The following is an 18,150-nucleotide window of genomic DNA, read 5'->3' on the forward strand; positions in this document are numbered from 1 at the left end:
TGAATGTAGTCTTACTATACCATTCCTTTCTTTCTTTCCTTTCCTATTCTCCTTTTCTCTTTTCCCTTCTCCCCCCTCCACTTCTTCTTGGGTTCTGTGCTGGCGATGGAGCCCAAGACTCACTGTGCAAGCGCTGTGCTGTTGAGCTACCTGTCCAGACTCTAGGGTCACACTTTTGTTTCCTGGAATTGCACTTTGCTCCTTTGTCTTTTGGTACTGAGGTCCAGTAGGGCGTCACATCTTCTCGGCTGCTTTGTCTACTTGAATGGGTTCTTTTTCAGAACGTTGTGGTTTGTTTTCCTCCAGATGTGGATAAACTCAGAAATCTCTGTTTCAGCTCTCTATGTTGTATTATGGTGTATTGTTTTCTGATTGTTTACTGCTTTTCTAAGTGCACTGTGTAAGTGTATGTCCTTTGTTTTGAGTGTTGTTAGGTCTCTCCTGATACACTCTTCTCTAGGACTTCCTGTAAACTTGCACAGTGGGGTGGGTTGTTCGTTTGTTTGTTTTAGGACTGTTGGTTGACGTAGAGCCTGGTGCTGCTGGGCCGGTGCTGTAGCAGGGTCCTACTCCAATCCTGCCGCCTGATTACTTTTAGTCATGTTTATTTCACTTGCTTCCATTTCATTTTTACCTGAGTCTTTGGATCTTTTTAGTACAGAAGTGAATATTTAGAATGAGAGGTTATACAAGGTTACAAATCCTAAAAGTGGGTAATGCCATAAACATGAAAAACCCTCAGAGGGATAGCATGTGTTTATCAGCTAAGTCTGCTGGACAGGCACATTTGTATAAGGTTTCCTCCCGAGTTTTGGCTGCCTTTCCCTGATGGCATGTGCACACAGCAGTGATTTTCTCCTATTCCTCGTGGGGAAAGAGCAGCCCTCAGCCTTTCTTCTCTGGAATCTGCAGTGAGTTAACCTTTTATGTCACTGAAAGACGAGTCAGCTAAAAGTTGGAGCAGTTTTCCCTATGTGTGGTTTGAAACCCCAGCTCCTAAATCAGTTTCATTTTAGCTCCAAGTCTGTAGCTATAGAGAACATTCCGTGCAACTGCAGGCTCTCCCTTGGTAGAGCAAAGAATGCTTAAATTAACCATGAGCAGTGAAGTGCTGCGATGCTTGGAAAGCTGAGTTTCAGAGGTGTGCTGTGTGCACAGACTGAGTCCATGACCGGACTCCAGAAGTTGTGCTCGATCTCTGTGAGAGGCAGTTAGTAAGGAGAGTCGCTGGTCTCACCAGTCCAGGTTTAATCTTCCCTCTCAGATTCGGGACCACAGAACCCCTGTGTTTGTCGACATGAGAATGTCCTGCTGTTTCTCAGCCACTGTGCTGCACACGATCTCGGTCCAACTTGCCATGGAGCAGTGGTTTGGTGACTGGGATCTGTTGAGTTTGGTGGACTTGTGAAGAGTGCAGTGTAAGTAGTAGAGGTGAAAGTTTATTAAACCAGCAGAGGGTCGGCAGGATGTCTCACCAGTGAAGGTGCTTGTTGCCCAAGTCTGATTATCTGAGTTTGATTTCCAGGACCCATATGGTAGAGGAAGAGAACTGTCTCCCACAGGTTGTCCTCTGACCCTCAGAGGAACTCTGTGGCCCAGGTACATACACATCTATACATACTTGTAATAAATAAATATAGATAATCAAACGAAGCCAACAGTGCAACTCTGTGTGACTATAAATGGCGAAACAAAAAGGTTTGAGAATAAATCTTATGTATGTAGCTGGTGTATCTGTGTATTTATTTGAAGATGAGAAGCTTGTGCCCATAACCTAGCGTGGTCTATAACTGGCAGACTGCCTGCTTCAGCCTCCTGGGTGTTGGTATTACAGATGTGTGCCACTACACTTAGTTAAAAGTGAGTGCTGGTGTCCATGAGGCCAGACCCCTTTATCTCCTTGGAGCTAGAGTTAGAGGCCCTTGTGAGCCGCCAGATGTGCTGCTGGAACAGAACTTGGGTCCTCTGCAAGAGCAGTGTATGCTCTTAATGACCAAGCCGTCTCTCCAGCCCAAACACACAAGCACGTATGCATGCATGCACCCAAGGCGTTTGTATGCAAATAGTGAGATACCAAGAGGAGAAGAGTTTGGTTTTACTTGCCCACCCACAAAATGGTTGTTTTTAATGAGGCGGTTGGCTCATTTGTTCTCCCTCTTCCCAGCCCGCATCCCAGTATCTCTACACACATCCTCTGTGCCTTACCTGAGATGTGGAGGGTTAGTTCAGAACAACCATGATAGCTAAGCCTCCTGGGAAACGCCGGGCATGGAGAGGTACACCCTCCAGAGGCAGAGCAGAGCAGGGTGCGTCTGCTTTCATAAGACGTTTTGAAACACCGAGTGGTGTGAACCGACTGCTCGATGATTGATTCTGTGTGGATCTTGTCAGATCTATAATTTCAAGTCACTGGGTGGGGCCGATTCTGATCTTCACGTGCTTGTCAGGTGATGGCAGATAGTGCCAGGCCCCACTTGGTGGGGATGGCTGAGTTCAGGGAGTTGAGTCTCTGTGTTTCTGAGACTGGGCTGCCCCAGGTCCCTTCTTGGAACAACTGAAGGCAAACTCAGACCAGAGACGGTGGGTTTGGGGTGTCTGGCCCGAGGAGAGTGACATCTGCCTGCTTCCTCTGGCTGGGTGTGCTGCCTCAAGGCTTAGCTTTGTTCTTTTCTATCAGGTAGTGTAAATAGCAAATGTGGACTTTCTTTGAAAAAACAACTAGTCAGTGTGATTGCCCCTTTACATTGGTTTGTGCTTTGAGGTTGTGCACACCCTAGAGCCCTCTCCTCTCCAGGGAGCTGGGTTTATAGCGACTGCCTGGCTCTTATTTTAGATACCTTCTTCTAGTCTGTAAGCTTTGAAGGTCTTTTCCAGACAGTTTATGGATCTAGCTAGAAGGATTTTAACTTCTCTACACTCATCGTGTGTGTGTGTGTGTGTGTGTGTGTGTGTGTGTGTGTGTGTCTGTATACGTGTGTCTCTGTGTGTGTGTGTCTGTATACGTGTGTGTGTGTGTGTGTGTGTGTGTGTGTGTGTGTGTGTACACATGAGGGTGTTGAGGCTAGAAAACAACTACATGTGTCTTCCTCAGGTGCCACTTTGCTCTTTGGAGACAGGTTCTCTCCTTGGCCTGGAGCTCATTGGGAGGGCAGGCAGCCTTAGGAATCCACTGGCCTCCCAGTCTGGGATTTTAATATCATGTTTCCACTCCAGCCTTTGTATGTGGGTGAACTCAGGTCCTCATGCTAGCAAGGCAAACACCAGGCCATCTCCTCAGCACCCCTCTCCCCTTTTCAGATAGTCTTGCTGTGTTTCCCAGGGTTGCCTTGAACCTTTGATTCTGATGCCTCTGCTTCCCAGGGTTATGAGCATGTGCCGTAGTCTTTCATTTGTAGTGTGCCCGTGGCAGTGCTCATACTCTCTGCTTTGTCTTCTCCTTTATTCTGCTACGGTCACGTGGATCCTCCGTTAGTCTCTCAAGACACTAGTCTGTCCTTTCTCAAAACAAATATGTTTGCCTTCAAAGAGAAGATGCCCTTGGCCCACTTCTGTGTTGAGCCATCCTGGTCTCCTGCCTTCCTAGGTCAGTCTTATTTTAAGGTGTGTGAACATGAAGAGTTGCCCATTGTAGTGTGTTCTAGGAGTGGGGCTTGCTCACTGCTTCCTTTCCATCCCTTCTTGCTTTGGCCAGAGTTAGAGCTGAATTCTCCTCCTCCTACTCCCCATCCTCCTCTTCCCTTCTTCTTCGTCCTTCATTTTTTCCCCTTTATGAGGATCGGAACTCAGACTTTTTGCAAGTGTGGTACTGCCAAGCTAGCTTTGGATTTGAACCCATGGCTTATCTGAAAAGACTGCAGTGTCTGCAATTTTAATTTTTCATATTGGCTCAGATCTTTTGAATTTTGCGTAGTTTCTTTGACACCCCCACCCCCTTTTTTCCTCTGGTGCTGGTCATTTAATCCGGGGCTTTGCACTCTAGGTAAACACTCTACTCCTGAACTATACCCACAGTTCAGTTCCTCAACATTGATCTGTAAAATCATTGTGTGATTTTTTTTCCTTTTATTTTGTATGCTGTCTGTTTTGTTTTGATTTTGAGACAGGGCCTCACTGTGTTCTTCTGGCTAGCCTAGGTCAGTTACTTAGACCAGTCTGTCTTCAAACTCACAGAGACCCCCCTTGCCTGGGATTAAAGGTGTTCACCACTATGCTTAGCCCTTGTTTACGTTTTAGGTTGTCCCAAGACCATGACAGAATGGAGAGATGTATCACTTGATCAGTCAGTATTCCCTGCTCTCTAGTGACCTGCCTCTTCTCATCATTCACGTACTATTTAATATGATCTTTACGTTTCCTGTCGCATGTGCTCTGTGCAGTGATTAGTGTCTCTGTTTTCAGCATGGTCTTTCTTCCCAAAGGTTGCAGGGAGAGTAGCTGATGAAAGGGGTGCAGTGCTGGGCCACGAGGTGGGCTACTGTATCCGCTTCGATGACTGCACCGACCCACTGGCGACCAGAATTAAGGTGAAGTGCTCACAGTGACTTCTAGGATGGGTAAGGGAGGGGATTGCTTGGGAACAAGGTCCCCTGGGGACATTAGTCTTCTACAAAGACCAGAGTAGTTTGAATGAATGAGCCCTTGAATTTTAGCACAGGCAAGAACACAGAATTAAGATTTATCCCTGGTCTATGGCCAAGGTTTGGGAGGTCAGTGGCTCACCGTTGTCGTGTTCACTGGTGATGTGTGAGGATGCGGAGTTCCCTTTTCTTATACACATGCTGTACATACAGAAACAAAGCTGTACAGACAAACACAGGGTGAACTGGTGTAAACCAGTCCAGGGTGGATCACAGTGGTTGACTAGTCGGGACTATCTAAGTAATGGGTTCTGTCTCAGCCGTACTTGACAATGTAGCTAATAATACAGTAATTAGCATCGTGGGAATGGGTGGTAATCAGTTCAACAGTCTCCTGCTCACCGGTGTGCTAGGACCACTGTTGAATACTGCAGTAGAGCAAGGTCTACTGAAATGAATCGAGGTCCTGAGACCCAGGTGCCTTCCAGCCTGGAGCACAGGAATTACAACTGTTCAGATGGTCTAAGTGAACACTGGAGCCATTTGTAAGAAAATGGACCTTGGTCTAGGTAGGGTTTCTATTGCTGGGATAAAACCACGACCAAAAGCAACTTGGGGAGAAATGGTTTGTTTCACCTTACTGCTTGTGGTCTACCATCCAGGGAAGTCAGGAGGAACACAAGGCAGGAACTAAAGCACAGGCCACGGAGGAGTGTTGCTTGCTGGCTTGCTCAGCCCACTTTCTTACACACCCAGGACAGCGTGTTCATGGGTGCTCCTGCCCACAGTGAGCTGGGCCCTTCCCTCCAGTCCTCAGTCAAGAAAATGCCCATACACTTGCCCACTGGGCAACCTGGTGAAGATTTCCCAGTTGAGGTTCCTCTTCCCAGATGACCCTAGTGTGTCAGGCTGATATAAAAATAACCAACACAGACCTTGTTTGCCAAATTCTTGTTGGCATGTTGTCAGGTAAAGGGAACATTGTTTATGCCTTATTTATATGTCACCAGTTAACGTTGGGTAGGTTATTGGTCAGGGGACTCTTTGGGTTCATGAGAAGCTCTGTCTGGTAAGACTCAGTGTAGAACTTTCCACGTTTGCTTTTGTGGGTGACAGCCACCTATCTTAGAAACACATCCCACTCTTAGAGTCAAAGTGAGATGACACTGAGGGACGTGCTTATTTATGCACTGACTTTGTTCTGTGATAAGAATGACATAACAGCATCCACTAGTCACTGCTCATTTCTGAAGCGTTTTAATCGTGTTTATCAGTCCTACTCAGTTTTCACTGAAGTCATTGGATCACATCATTTGATGGGCGAGGACTGAGGCTGGAGATGGCAAGCTCTCAGGCTGGGTTTTCACAGCGGGTAGAGGTAGGGCGGGCCAGCAGTAAGGCCGGGCAGAAGTAGAAGCAGCTGTGGGAGGGCGACTCTGCAGCTCTGCTGGTGGGGGTTGAGGACGCTGAGTTTTCCCAGACTCACAGCTCATTAACATAGTAAATAATGGCAGCAGAGAATCCCTGTCACCTACACTGACTGCCACTGATGCTCAGTAACATTAGTCAGGTCTGCAGCCCAGTGTGGGATCCTTGTTTGTTTTTGTTGTTTTGCAAACAGTTCCTTTGCTGGTTGGATGAAACCGCTGGGATACATCCTCAGGGTGCGGTCTGGGGTTGTTTGTTTGTTTGTTTGGCATGTGAACAGAGATTATACTTGAACTTGAATCATCAACGTAAATAAATTTGTCTATGCATTTTTAATTTTTTAGTTCCTTACAGATGGCATGCTGGTCCGAGAAATGATGGTTGATCCATTGTTAACAAAATATAGGTAAGCATGGGCTCCTGTGGTTCCCTAATGTTCCCAAAATGCACTTAGACACTGGGAGGGAATCAGTTGGGTGAGTAGCTGAGACTTGCTTCTGCTCGGTTGCCCTCAACTGTCTTCTCTGCCAGTGGTGGCTCTCTCTGCCCTTGGTGGATAGTGGAGCCTCTTGCTGGCAGCGACACTGGATACATTAAGTAGACAGACACCAACGTGAGCAGACAGGCCCGTGCGCATCTGTCACTAGAGCACCTGCTGCCTTGTCTTTGTCCACCTTGCCTTTGACATGCTCCAGGAATTGTAGTAACTGCAGAGACGTGACTTGTCAGTGTTGGGGCTCCCAACCCCCTTTTCATTTTGCAAACCTGGGGATGGAACTTGGGGTCTCACATATGTTAGGCAAGGATCACACTTCTGCCCTCTGACACAGTTCTGTCGAATGCCATACGCAAAATCAGATGAGGGCTTAGCTCATCCTCCCTCTTAGGGTCTTTGCCCATCACCGGGAGCACAGGGTTACCCCACAGCTTTGGCATTTGAGAGATGATGCCCTGTTCCTCTCCCTGCCTGGCACATGCGTTTCACAGCTGTCATCCTCTGTCTTTGGCTGTTCTCATGCCTTAACATCGTTGAGGTGGCTGGGATTTGTTATTTGATGTGTTCCGAGGAGTTCTAGATTACACATACCAGTTCAAACCAGCTGTTAAATTCTACTGCAATCTGGCGAGTGATGAAGCTCTTTGCAAATAGTGTGTTGTCATTATTCTCAGTAAGGTTGTTAAAGTCACGTTTCTAGTGTAGGCGTGTCATCATTGGCAGAGAATAGAGAATGACTTGGGTTTTCTCTTAATTTGATGTCATGACATGAGGGCTGAGTACCCCGAGGTCTCGTTGGTGGTCGGGGTGGAATTGTGGGGTGATGTGCCGTGCTCACTGAGGGTATCCCTCTGATTCTTAGTGTCGTCATGCTGGACGAAGCCCACGAGAGGACCTTGTACACGGACATTGCTATTGGCTTGCTGAAGAAGGTAAGACTCCAGTACCAGCATTCTGCTTTCTCTGTTTTTTGTATTGTTGTCTGGTTAGGAAAGTAATGACAGCAGTTTAGAAAATCTAGCAAATACAAAGTGCAAAAAATTATCCCATCATCCTACTCATTCAGAGAAAACCACGAGCCGAATGTTGGGGTGTGTGTGTGTGTGTGTGTGTGTGTGTGTGTGTGTGTGTGTGTGTGTGTGTGTGTGTTGTGTGTTTCCATCTGTGTCTGTCTGTGTGTGTGTTTTAACACAGTGGGATTGGATGATATGTTCTAATTTGTATCTTATATATTTAATATTATATCAGGATTATTTCTCTTCACCATGAAAACATAGTTATTATTTCAAGCATTTTATATTTATGTTGAGCGTATGTGTGTGCCTAAATGTATGTCTGTGTACCACATGCATACAGGTACCTGCAAAGGCCAGAAGAGGGCATCAGGTCCCCAGGAGCTGGACTAACACGTGGTTGTGAGTTGCCTGATGTGGGTGCTGGGAGCAGTAGGTCAAGAAGAGCAGCCAGTGCTCCTTACCCCTGAGCCACCTCCCAGCCCCTGAGGACAGTGTTTTCAGAGTCTGCACAAAGGCTGCTGGTGTCTGCCACTTCCTTCTAGTCCTGTTAGGCTTGTGTGTGCCTAGGTGTATGTCAGGCCTGTGACAGTGAGCGCTCTCTAATTAAATGTGCTGCATTTCTATTTTGTTTCTCTTTTTAACTTTTTAATATTCAAAAAATATTCAAAAATTATTTCAAACATACTCAAGAGTAGAGGCATTTGTAGTGACCTTTTTTGTTCATTGTCTGGTTTTGGCTGTTACCTCCACTCTCATTCCTACTTTTTGGTTTTGTTTTGTTTTTTAATTTGTTGTTTTCTCTGCACAAATCCTCAATGACAAGAGCCTAAAAAGAAATGGTAGATTGGGATGACCAAGAACTGTGGCCTTGGGAAGACTGCCTGGGTGCAGATTTTGACTGTCAGATATATGCATCTCCAAACCAGTGTCTGTGTGTCTGTGTGTCTGTGTGTGTGTCTGTGTGTCTGTGTGTCTGTGTGGGTGCAAGCCTGTATTGTAACCATGAGCCACCTGTGTGAGTTTAGATTGGAATTGTTGAAATAACTTTGGTCTTTCATCATGCTAGTATATTTCAAAGGCTCTTCATAGTAACGTGTGGCTGGTGGCTGGATAGGGCAAACTGGGAACTGCTTTTTGGGGGGGTCTGCTAGGCAGACCTGTTGGGTGTCATAATTTGTCATAAGGCTTAAAAGTAAGGCAACACGGATCTCAGGATGAAATTATACATACACCTTTGTACAAATAAGACTGTCTGTCCACAGTGAGGTGAGGGAAGGTGGGTTAGGTTTCAGATGCTCGCCATCTCCTCAGCCTTGCGTCTCTGTGTAGAGTGCACACGGATTGGCTCTGCCTGTCTCCTGGAGTGGCACACAGCTAGGAGTTTATAAACTGCCTTCGTTGTTATCTTTTTCCATTATCTTTGGCTGATGTTCAGACTTTTCAATATGTATGAGGAATTTTCTTACCAGGTTATCATGCTAAGGGCAGAGAACTAAGAGAAGTTCTGCCCAGGCTTTGTCAGCGTTGAGCATCCTTCCATAGCTGCTCCTGAGTATGGCACATGTGCCGTGCCTGGTGACCACATTTCTTTGAATAACTGTTAGCACACAAATTGCTATTACGGATCTTGCTTTACTTTTTTATATTTCTGACTGAATGTATGTATGTATGTATGTATGTATGTATGTATGTATGTATGTATGTATTTATGTATGTAAAACTCAGATGTGAGGAGAAAGTGTTTATTTTTAATAGTTTCAAATTCAGCCCTTAAATTTAGGGTTAAAGTTAGGCAGTGGGTTAGGCTTAGGATTAAAGCTTTAAATTCCCTTTATAATTTGCACACAAAATTTTTGTCGGGTCACAATTTAGCAGGTCCTGACATTTTAAACTCAGGAAGAATTGTCTACTCGCACTGACTCTGACGTCATCAGTCACACCATCCCTATCTCATGAATGAGCCTCCTCTTTGCCTTGAGACAGGGTTTCTGTCTAACCCAGGCTGGTCTGGAGCCCGTGACCCTTCCGCCTCCTGCCTGCTGGAATTTACAGGCTTTGTCCCCATGCCTGGCTAGGATTGTAGGGTTGTGCATTGTTCCACCACCATCATCATTTCTCTGGGCCTTCTTCTTCAGATTCAGAAAAAGCGAGGGGATCTTCGCCTGATAGTGGCCTCAGCCACTCTGGACGCAGAGGTAAGGGCACCTCTTTCTTTCTGCATAAGCACTGGATTTGTCAGATATATCCTTGGAAGCGCACCTCTGGCCAAAGCGTGTCTTCCACAGAACAACCTCCCGTTATTGTGGCCATGTGGTGCTCTAGATGTCCCATGGTGCTCCTCAGCTGCGAGTGGAGATTAGCCTGTAATTAGCCCAGGGGTTGATGGTCCCCAACTTGCCTTGTGTCTGTCTCTGCTGTCTTTCTCCTGACACAGCATCTGTGTCTCTGTTGTCCTTCTGACATGGGCAGCTTTTTAAAAATTATTTGTCAGTGTGAAGCTGTATTTCTTGAATTTACTTATGAAAATTACATACTTATTTTAATTTTTTGGTGTAATTAAAGTTTCTCCTCTAACATAGTAATTTCCATGTCAAGTGGTTTTTTGTTTTGTTTTGTTTTTACTTTTTATATGTGTGGTAGGGGGCACACATGCCATCGTGGAGGTTAGAGGTCAGCTTGGAGGAGTCAGCTCTCTCCTTCCTCCACATGGGTCCCGTGATGAAGGTCTTCAGGCTTAGCAGTAGGCATCTTTACCAGCTGAGCCATCTCTTTTGTCCCTGTGTTTTTTTTTTTTTTTTTTTTTGTTTTTTTTTTTTTGGTTTTCTTTTTCGGAGCTGGGGACCGAACCCAGGGCCTTGCGCTTCCTAGGTAAGCGCTCTACCACTGAGCTAAATCCCCAGTCCCTTGTCCCTGTGTTTTTATATGGCTGATTTACTCTCTTGATGACTAATATTTTATTAAAAAAAAAACAAAACCAAAACAACAGTCCAACTCATCTCATTCTTTTGCACTTGCTGTTTATATATTCTAAATAGCCAGCCATCTGCTAGTTACAGGCGGTTCATAGATCCCAAGTCCAGGGAAGGAGACACATAAATAGGTATTCGGTAGGTTAAGGTGCTGAGGAAACCAAGAAAACTGCTCTTAACTCCAGCCAGCCGGGAGTGTCAAAAACTTGTCACCAAAGAGATGGCATTTTAGCAGGGTTTGAAATAAAATGTGAGCGGAGCTCCCTGACTATGTGGGAACCATAAGGAACCCTGAGTGCTATGAGCTACCAGAACTCTTCCTGCTAGGCCCCACAGGGGTACTTCATTCCCAGGGGTGCCCATCCCCAGAGGTGCCCCATCCCTAGGGGTGCTCCGTCCTCAGTCGCTGCTCTGACTTCGTCTCCTTCCACTCTGTCTAGTGTTCTCTATATCAGCTCCACTGGTCCCCTTCTATTCTTCTGAGAAAACCAGGCTTCTCCTTGGGATGAGGGAGGGTTTTCTCCCAGTCTATTTTTCTTCCAGACATGTCTATGGCCCTGCTGGCTTTAACTCTGGTCCTTGGGAACCTCCCTGTCTCAGAGGGCCTTCCTTTACGGCCTCACCTGCTGCTTCTGCCCCCTTGCACAGCTTTCTGTGTGTTTCAGTCACTGATTTCAGATGCATGTGCAGGAGTTGCTTGAGTCCTTAGACTGGGACTCTGTCTTCCTCATGGTTTTATCCCTCTTGCCACAGACGGTGTAGGACATAGGGCAGTGGCTTGCCCATATTTGGGTCTCGGGAAGCTCATTCTTGTGTTATGTAGAGACCCAGGAGTAGTTATAGAGATGCCAGTCAGGAGGCCAGCTCTCTATGCCAGGGGAGATGTGGTGAGGGTCTGGCCCTGGCTTGTTCTTCTGTCACCTGTTGTTGTTCTGTCACCTGTGGGTGGTGAGAGGTGCCTCCTGTGTACCGGGCTGCCCTGCCAGCTTTCCATAGGCTGTGGGACTCTTGGCACCAGGCTGCCCACAGTCATCTCTGCTCATCGCCCTGTGCTTTAGCTGTCATCTCCTCCACCATGATGGATGCTGGAATGTTCTCTGCAGCTGTTTTAATTTCGTTTCTGATGCTGATGACATATTCTGGCAAAGGAACTGAGGAACAAAAGTGTTTATTTTACTTCTCAGAAATAAACGCATACCTGCTTACTTTAGCTTACCCTTTCCTACTCATCTTAAACATTTATTAATATAAAAAGAAAACTACTCTTATGTGTAGGTGTTTTTCCTGCATGTGCGTCTGTGTGCCTTGTGTGGCCAGGAGACGGTGCTGGGTTCCTGGGGTTGGAGTTGCTGTGAGTTGTGAGCTGTGTGGGTGCTGGCAGTGAACCCTGGTTCTCTTAACCCAGGAGCCAGCTCTCCAGCCAGACATTTTACCCAGTCAGAACGGTGCTGCCCGTGATGGGCTAGAGTCTTCTCACAGCATTTAATGTAGTCAAGACAGCCCTCCCTCCTGACAGACACGCCCACAGGCCGGCCTGCTCTGGACACTCACTCAGAGGACTCTTTCTCCCAGGTGACAGTAGAGCATCAAGACGGCCATCTCAGGGGCATCGCCTCACCTCCGCTCCTGTCCTCTGTGCTCCAGCTGCACAAATCATGTCCTTTCTCTCCCATCTTTCTCTCTTAAACATTAGAAACATTTTTTCTAAGCAGGTTTAGTTGTGGTGAAAGTGTAATGCCCAAGCGTGCCCTCCCCCACCCGGCTCACTGCCAATGGACAAGTGTGGACTGATTATCACTGTCTATGTGGTCTCTTTTTTTTAAACTTTTTTTTTTTTGAGATAATACGCTTACATCATTTCCCCCTTCCCTTTTCTTCTTCTTGACCCCCATGCACCGTCCTTGGTCTCTTGAGTTCATAACCTTTCTTTCATTTATTGTTGTTAACATGCATCTCTGTATATGCACACATATTCCTAAGTTCTTCTCTGTATGTTTCTCGTATGTGTTTTTTCGGGGCTGAGCCTTTGTATTAAAGAAGAAGCAGAGATGGTGCGTGTACTTTTCCCGGAAGAAGACTGTTTCTCCCACTCTCAGCACTCCTTACTTGTCTGTAGTTCTTTGCGTAGGCTTGAGGACTCATGGGCTTTCCCTGTCCGTGTTTCATGTCTGTCCCTGTCTGTGTTTCATGTTGTTGTCCTTGTTGAGCTCATGTTTAGGCAGGCATGTTCATGAGACTTTATGGTTATAGCTTCTGATACTACTAGGAGACACAGTCTCACAGAAAGCTCCCGGACCCTCTCCCTCTTCCACAGTGTTCCCTGAGCCTCATGTGCGAGTGTCTTGACGTAGAGACCGGAGAACAGCGCCTCCCTCAGTTCCATCTGCAGTAGCTCTATAGCGATGTAGATGATCTCCTCACACCTTTTGAATTGGAAGGCAGAGCCTAGGTTTGTCATTCATTCCTTGGTGTGCTTTGATGTAGGGCTTGCTGGAACATTAGCAGTGCTCACCTGGGCTCAGGCTGAGCAATAGGCCATTCATTCCATTCCCCCTTCCTTGCCTGGACATCCAGGACCTACTCCTGAGGGAAACATTGAAGAGAGACAGCCAGATGTGGGGTCTCCTGGCATAGGATGTGGGTCCTGAGTCCTCTGGTCGGGTCCTCACTGGACAGTTTGCATGTTGCAGTCTTGTTGGCTTGTAGGAGTTAGAGAGGGCATAGACATGGCTGCTTAGACCATGTGGGAGCTTCCCAGGACAGGAAGCTGACGTGGGCTGACGGGTGGCACTGTAGGTCCGAATCATTCCCATTTTGACTCACAGACTGTGCCCCTTCCTCTCCATCTTGTTCCCTTTCTTACGCAGTGCTCATGTCATTGTGACCCCAGCACCTGAAGCTGACTCAGATTCTTCCAGGTGAGGGCTTGCTTCACCGTCTGTCTTGATTCTGCCTCAGGCCATATACTTTTGAGAGGTAGTTACTGGCTTTCTAAGAAAAAAATATTACTGTTTATTTTGTGTGTATGGGTGTTTTGTCTGCCTATATATTTGTCTACTACTTGCATACTTAGTGCCCATGGAGGCCAGAAAAGTGCATCAGATCATTTGTCACTGGAGTCAGAGAGATGTGGGTCACTGTGTAGATGCTGAGAGTTGAACCTGGGTCCTCCAGAAGAGCAGCCAGTGCTCTTAACCACTGAGCTACCTCTCCAGCCTGAGTTTTTAGCTTTTATTTATATATTCCAAATGTTGATAAAGGATAAAACCTTAGGAATCCAGACCTTGGGTCTCAGTGCATCCAGAGTGTTCTTTAAAGAGTAGCTCTTGTCCTTCCTCCTCAGCTCTTCCAGCAGCTGCGGCTCAGTGGTCCACTCCATCCAGGAACACTATCATGGCCTTACCTCATTCACTGTTCCACCTGGCCTGGTGGTAGCTGTGTTCTGCAAGCCCTTCTTAAAGCCCTCTTCCTTCAGCCCTGGACCTGCTGTCCCCACTTTTCCTCCTGTGACACTCTTCGTCTTTAAGGCTCTCCACTCCTTCCATGGCCCTTGGCTCAGCTGACCCTGGGTGTTGGTGACAGTCTTGACTGTGTTACTTGTGTCCTGTCTCTGAGTCGTCTGGAATGTTTAAACCTGGCTGCCAGCCTCTTTCTCGTAGTGTTTCAGGCTCAGGATCTCCATTGCTAAGGACATTGGTTTATTGATTAGGAAGTGGTTCTGTCCTATTCTCTGTCAACATGCATGTGCTCCTGATTAGAGAAGACACTGTTTATGCCGTCAGACGGCTTGAGCTCTTGGAAAGTAAATATGCATCAGAGACACACCTAGTGCACAAGAAGGAGACCTTTGTGAACGGATAACTTTGTGTGATTAGATATGTGCTGTCTAGATTAGCACTCCCCCAGCCTGATTTACAATTACCACACTTGAGCCACACCTAAGTTTCAGCTAAATAAAATATAGAGGATGGGGATAATTAGCTGAGGTTCATTGAATTCTAACCTTTCTAATCAAACCTTCAGAATCTGTCACTGAAATTTCCTCTGCAGTTTCAATAAGAGAAAAGTAAACTTAGCTGGCTGTGGTGATGCATGTCTGTACTTGCAGAGGCAGGAGGATACTGAGTTTGGGTGCAGCTTGGGCTACATAGAGTTTCAGGTCTGCTTGAGCTGTGCATCAAGACCGTGTCTTCAACAAACGAAAGCTGGTCCATGTTGGGAGATGGCCTGGTGGAGCCATAAAAAAAAAAAAGAAAGCATTTTGTGAGGTGATGGGATAGTCCACACCTGTAATCCCAGCACCCAAGAAATGGAGGCAGGAGGATCAGGGGTACAGGGCTAGCCTCAGCTAACTAGTGAGTTAGAGCCTAGCTGGGCCACATCAGAGCCTGACTCTAAAACAAGTTATTCTGCAGTGTGTAATTGTGTGTATCTAATTCCTGTGGTCCACTTATATTTTCTTTCTTTCTATGGATTACTGTGCACCCCCCACCCCTTTAGCTAATGTGAAAAAATATTTATATATTTATTTAATTTTAGAAATTTCGAGATTTCTTTAACCAGAATGAGACCAGTGACCCAGCCAGGGATACCTGTGTGATACTCACAGTGGAAGGACGGACATTTCCAGTGGATATCTTTTACCTACAAAGGTTTGGTAATGTTTGATTCTTGGTGATGGTGATTTGGGACCTCACCTGTCATGTAGGATAATAGGGAAAGGAACATCATCTGCCTCCATAATGGAGGACAATGAGGGGGGCATGGTACAGCTCCTGTTACTGGGAGAATTCTGGAAGCTGGGCCAGCATCACTGTTAAGAGTTTGATACTTCTGTTCAAATTTACATGCATCTGTGGCCATCAGTTTAGGAGGAGACAGTCAGGTAGGAGGCTGATGGGAGGTGGTTTGGCAGTTTTCTGAACTGGGGGTTTCCAGAGTGTCATCAGTTAGGGAAACAGTGCTGAGTCCTGTCTTTCAGTTCCTTACGTCCTCAGCAAGAAGATCTAGCTTGTACTTTTGGAAGGAGTCCCTTCAAATAAGAAATTGCCATCCTAATTTGCTGTACCTAGTTACTGGGCCTAGTTTAGCACCTGATAAATCCAGAAAATAAATAAACTTCATCTTTGGGTCCCTCTAGCTGGAGGGAGTGTCTGCCATTTCCATTCACTCAGCCCTAGGTGCTGGATGGGAAGACGATGGTGCTCCGAGGGCTAGTTTTTTTAATCAACCTGACACAAGCTAGAGTCATCCAAGAGGAGGAAGCCTCAATTCCTCAGTTGACAAAATGCCTCCCTAAGTGTGGGCTGTGGGCAAGCCTGTAATGCGTTTTCTTAATTGGTGATTGATGGGGAAGGACCTTCGAGGGTGGTTTTGGGTTTTATGAAAATGAGCAAGCCATTTCCATGGCTTCTGCATCAGCTCCTGACTCCAGGTCCCTTCCCTGTTTGAGTTCCTGCCCTGACTTCTTCAGTGATGGATTCTGACTTACATAAATATGCCAGCTTGCTTTTTGCCATGGTGTTTCATCATAGCAGCAGAAATGCTAGCTTGGGCAGTGGGCTTCTGCACTGAAACTGATATGCCTTGGCTTTCTGTGACTTGGCGTCTTTGCTTACTGAGATAAATAATTTATGTACCTCCTGTCGGGCTCTTACTGCGCTACTCTCTCCAGCCGAGCTAATGGCCACAGACGCATGCAAATCTGCACAGGAGTATCAAGACTGAATCCAGCCATGATGCTGGTCCATTCAGAATGTTCTTTATGTCTCAGGAAATATAGCCTATTGTTGACATGTAATTATGTATAGAAATGTTACATTGTGACTTTGTGTACATATGTATACAAAGTGTTGCATTGAATGTTCTTTTCTTTCTTGTGCTGGGGATTGAACCTGGGACCTCACATGTGTTAGGCAAGTGCTGTATCATTAGCTGTGCCCTGTTATTGGTTGCTGCACTAGACAAAGAGGAGTGTGTATTGATTTTACTTATCCATATGTTAATTGCCTGCTGGGCTGGCCCACATTCACTCTGATGGGGTTGGCTGCCAGGTTATTAGGATAATTGATCTGTGATTAATGAGCATATTGCAGTGATGAGCCTTTTCCTCATTCCTTTCCCCAGTCCTGTTCCAGATTATATCAAGGCGACTGTGGACACTGTGGTAAAAATCCATCAGACAGAGGGAGATGGAGACATACTAGCCTTTCTTACTGGCCAGGTAACTCCACCCAGTCCCTCTGCATCGACATGTTAAGATGGCACCAGAGTTAGCATAAAGCCTTGTTCCTAGCCATTTGCTTCTTTTCTTTTCACATTTTTTTTTCCTTTTTAAAATGTGTATAGTTGTTTTGCCCGTGTGCTTGGTTCCTGAGGAGGCCAGAAAATAGTGTCAGGTCTCTTGGAACTGGAGTTAATGGATGATTTTGAACTGCAGTGTGGGTGCTGGGAATTGAACCCAGGTCCTCTGAAAGAGCAGCCAGCCCCTTGGGTCATGTTTAATTGTATTTTGTAGCTGCTAAATTGCATAAAAGGAAAAAAAAATTGGTTTGACACCATCTAGTGGTCTGTTGGTCATCTACCAGCTAGATTGTGAGGGAGTCATCAGCTCATCCTTATTCTGTCTGTAGAGGGTTAATTGAATTTTTTAGGTTAGATTTTATTTTATGTGTGTGAGCCTCTGTGAATGTATGTATACCATGCGGTGCAGTGGAGGCCAGAAGAGGGTGTTGGATCTCTTGGAACTGGAGTTACAGGTGATTCTGATCTGCCTGTGCGGGGAACTGAACCCAGGTCCTCTGAAAGGGCAGCTAGTGCTTTTTACCTCTGAGCCACCTCTCCTGCTCTGATATTTCAATGCATTGGCTGATTTCAGAGTAGGTTAGGCTCTGTGTTGTCGGTGGCTGCTTCGTTTGCCATGTTGGATGGTGCATTGTGCTTCATGCACATTGCAGTCTCATCCTGTGACCACAAGGTTGGGTGCCCTTTCCCAAGTGGCCTAAAGTTAGAAGTGGGTCTTTTGTTTGTGACCTCTTTCCAGCTCATTCTGCAGGTAGCCAGTAACTACATAGTGGAAAAACAACTGAATAAACCAGAATTCTGCCTTAACGTTGCTCGAACTACCCGCAGCTGCAAACATTTATGCAAACATAGCTAGTGTCTCAGGAAAGCTTTTAATGATTCCGTCGGTAACAGCTTGCCCATGTGCACAGAAGGCTCAGCATGTGCATGCACAGGGAGTGCTGTTTACGCCACTCTATAAAAGCTGCGTAAAAGTAGTCATTAAAAACCATGTGCATATCTATGTGCAGTGAGTGCAGTGCCTGTGTGCAGGCCTGAAGAAGGTGTTGGATCCCCGGAGCTGGAGTGCAGGCAGAGTAAGCTGCCTGACATGGTGATGGGAACTGAACTCTGGTCCTCTGCAAGAGCAGTTCCTCTCTTTACCACTGAGCCATCTTACCAGTTCCTCGTTTTTATTCATGGGAACTTCCCATTAACTACGATGGTTTGGTTTTACTAATTAACGGTAGTTACAGAGCTTCGCTCCTTCCACACTGTTACTTGGTAGCCTTTGATAAAGCATCTAGAGTGGGACCCGGCAGCTCCTGAAGGCAACCACAGCTAAAGCCCCTGTTCCAGGTTTGCTCCATCACTGTGGTAGC

General features: G+C 46.3%; 1 protein-coding gene across 8 annotated transcripts in view; it reads left to right on the forward strand.

Moving 5' to 3' along the window:
* Nucleotides 1-18,150, forward strand: part of Dhx35 (DEAH-box helicase 35) — a 57,330-nt gene that overhangs the window by 12,770 nt on the left and 26,410 nt on the right. For all 8 annotated transcript variants that reach the window (XR_352762.5, XR_005501942.2, XM_039105513.2 and 5 more), the window contains exons 5-10: nt 4,419-4,523; nt 6,350-6,411; nt 7,364-7,433; nt 9,653-9,712; nt 15,026-15,138; nt 16,613-16,709. Coding sequence is in view for 6 of the 8 variants with exons in the window: in XM_039105513.2 (XP_038961441.1) it covers nt 4,419-4,523; nt 6,350-6,411; nt 7,364-7,433; nt 9,653-9,712; nt 15,026-15,138; nt 16,613-16,709 (507 nt within the window). In the remaining 2 variants the exon portion in view is untranslated. The remainder of the gene's footprint in view (nt 1-4,418; nt 4,524-6,349; nt 6,412-7,363; nt 7,434-9,652; nt 9,713-15,025; nt 15,139-16,612; nt 16,710-18,150) is intronic.

Source organism: Rattus norvegicus, chromosome 3 (genome assembly GCF_036323735.1).
Source record: "Rattus norvegicus strain BN/NHsdMcwi chromosome 3, GRCr8, whole genome shotgun sequence".
Taxonomy (NCBI): Eukaryota; Metazoa; Chordata; class Mammalia; order Rodentia; family Muridae; genus Rattus; species Rattus norvegicus.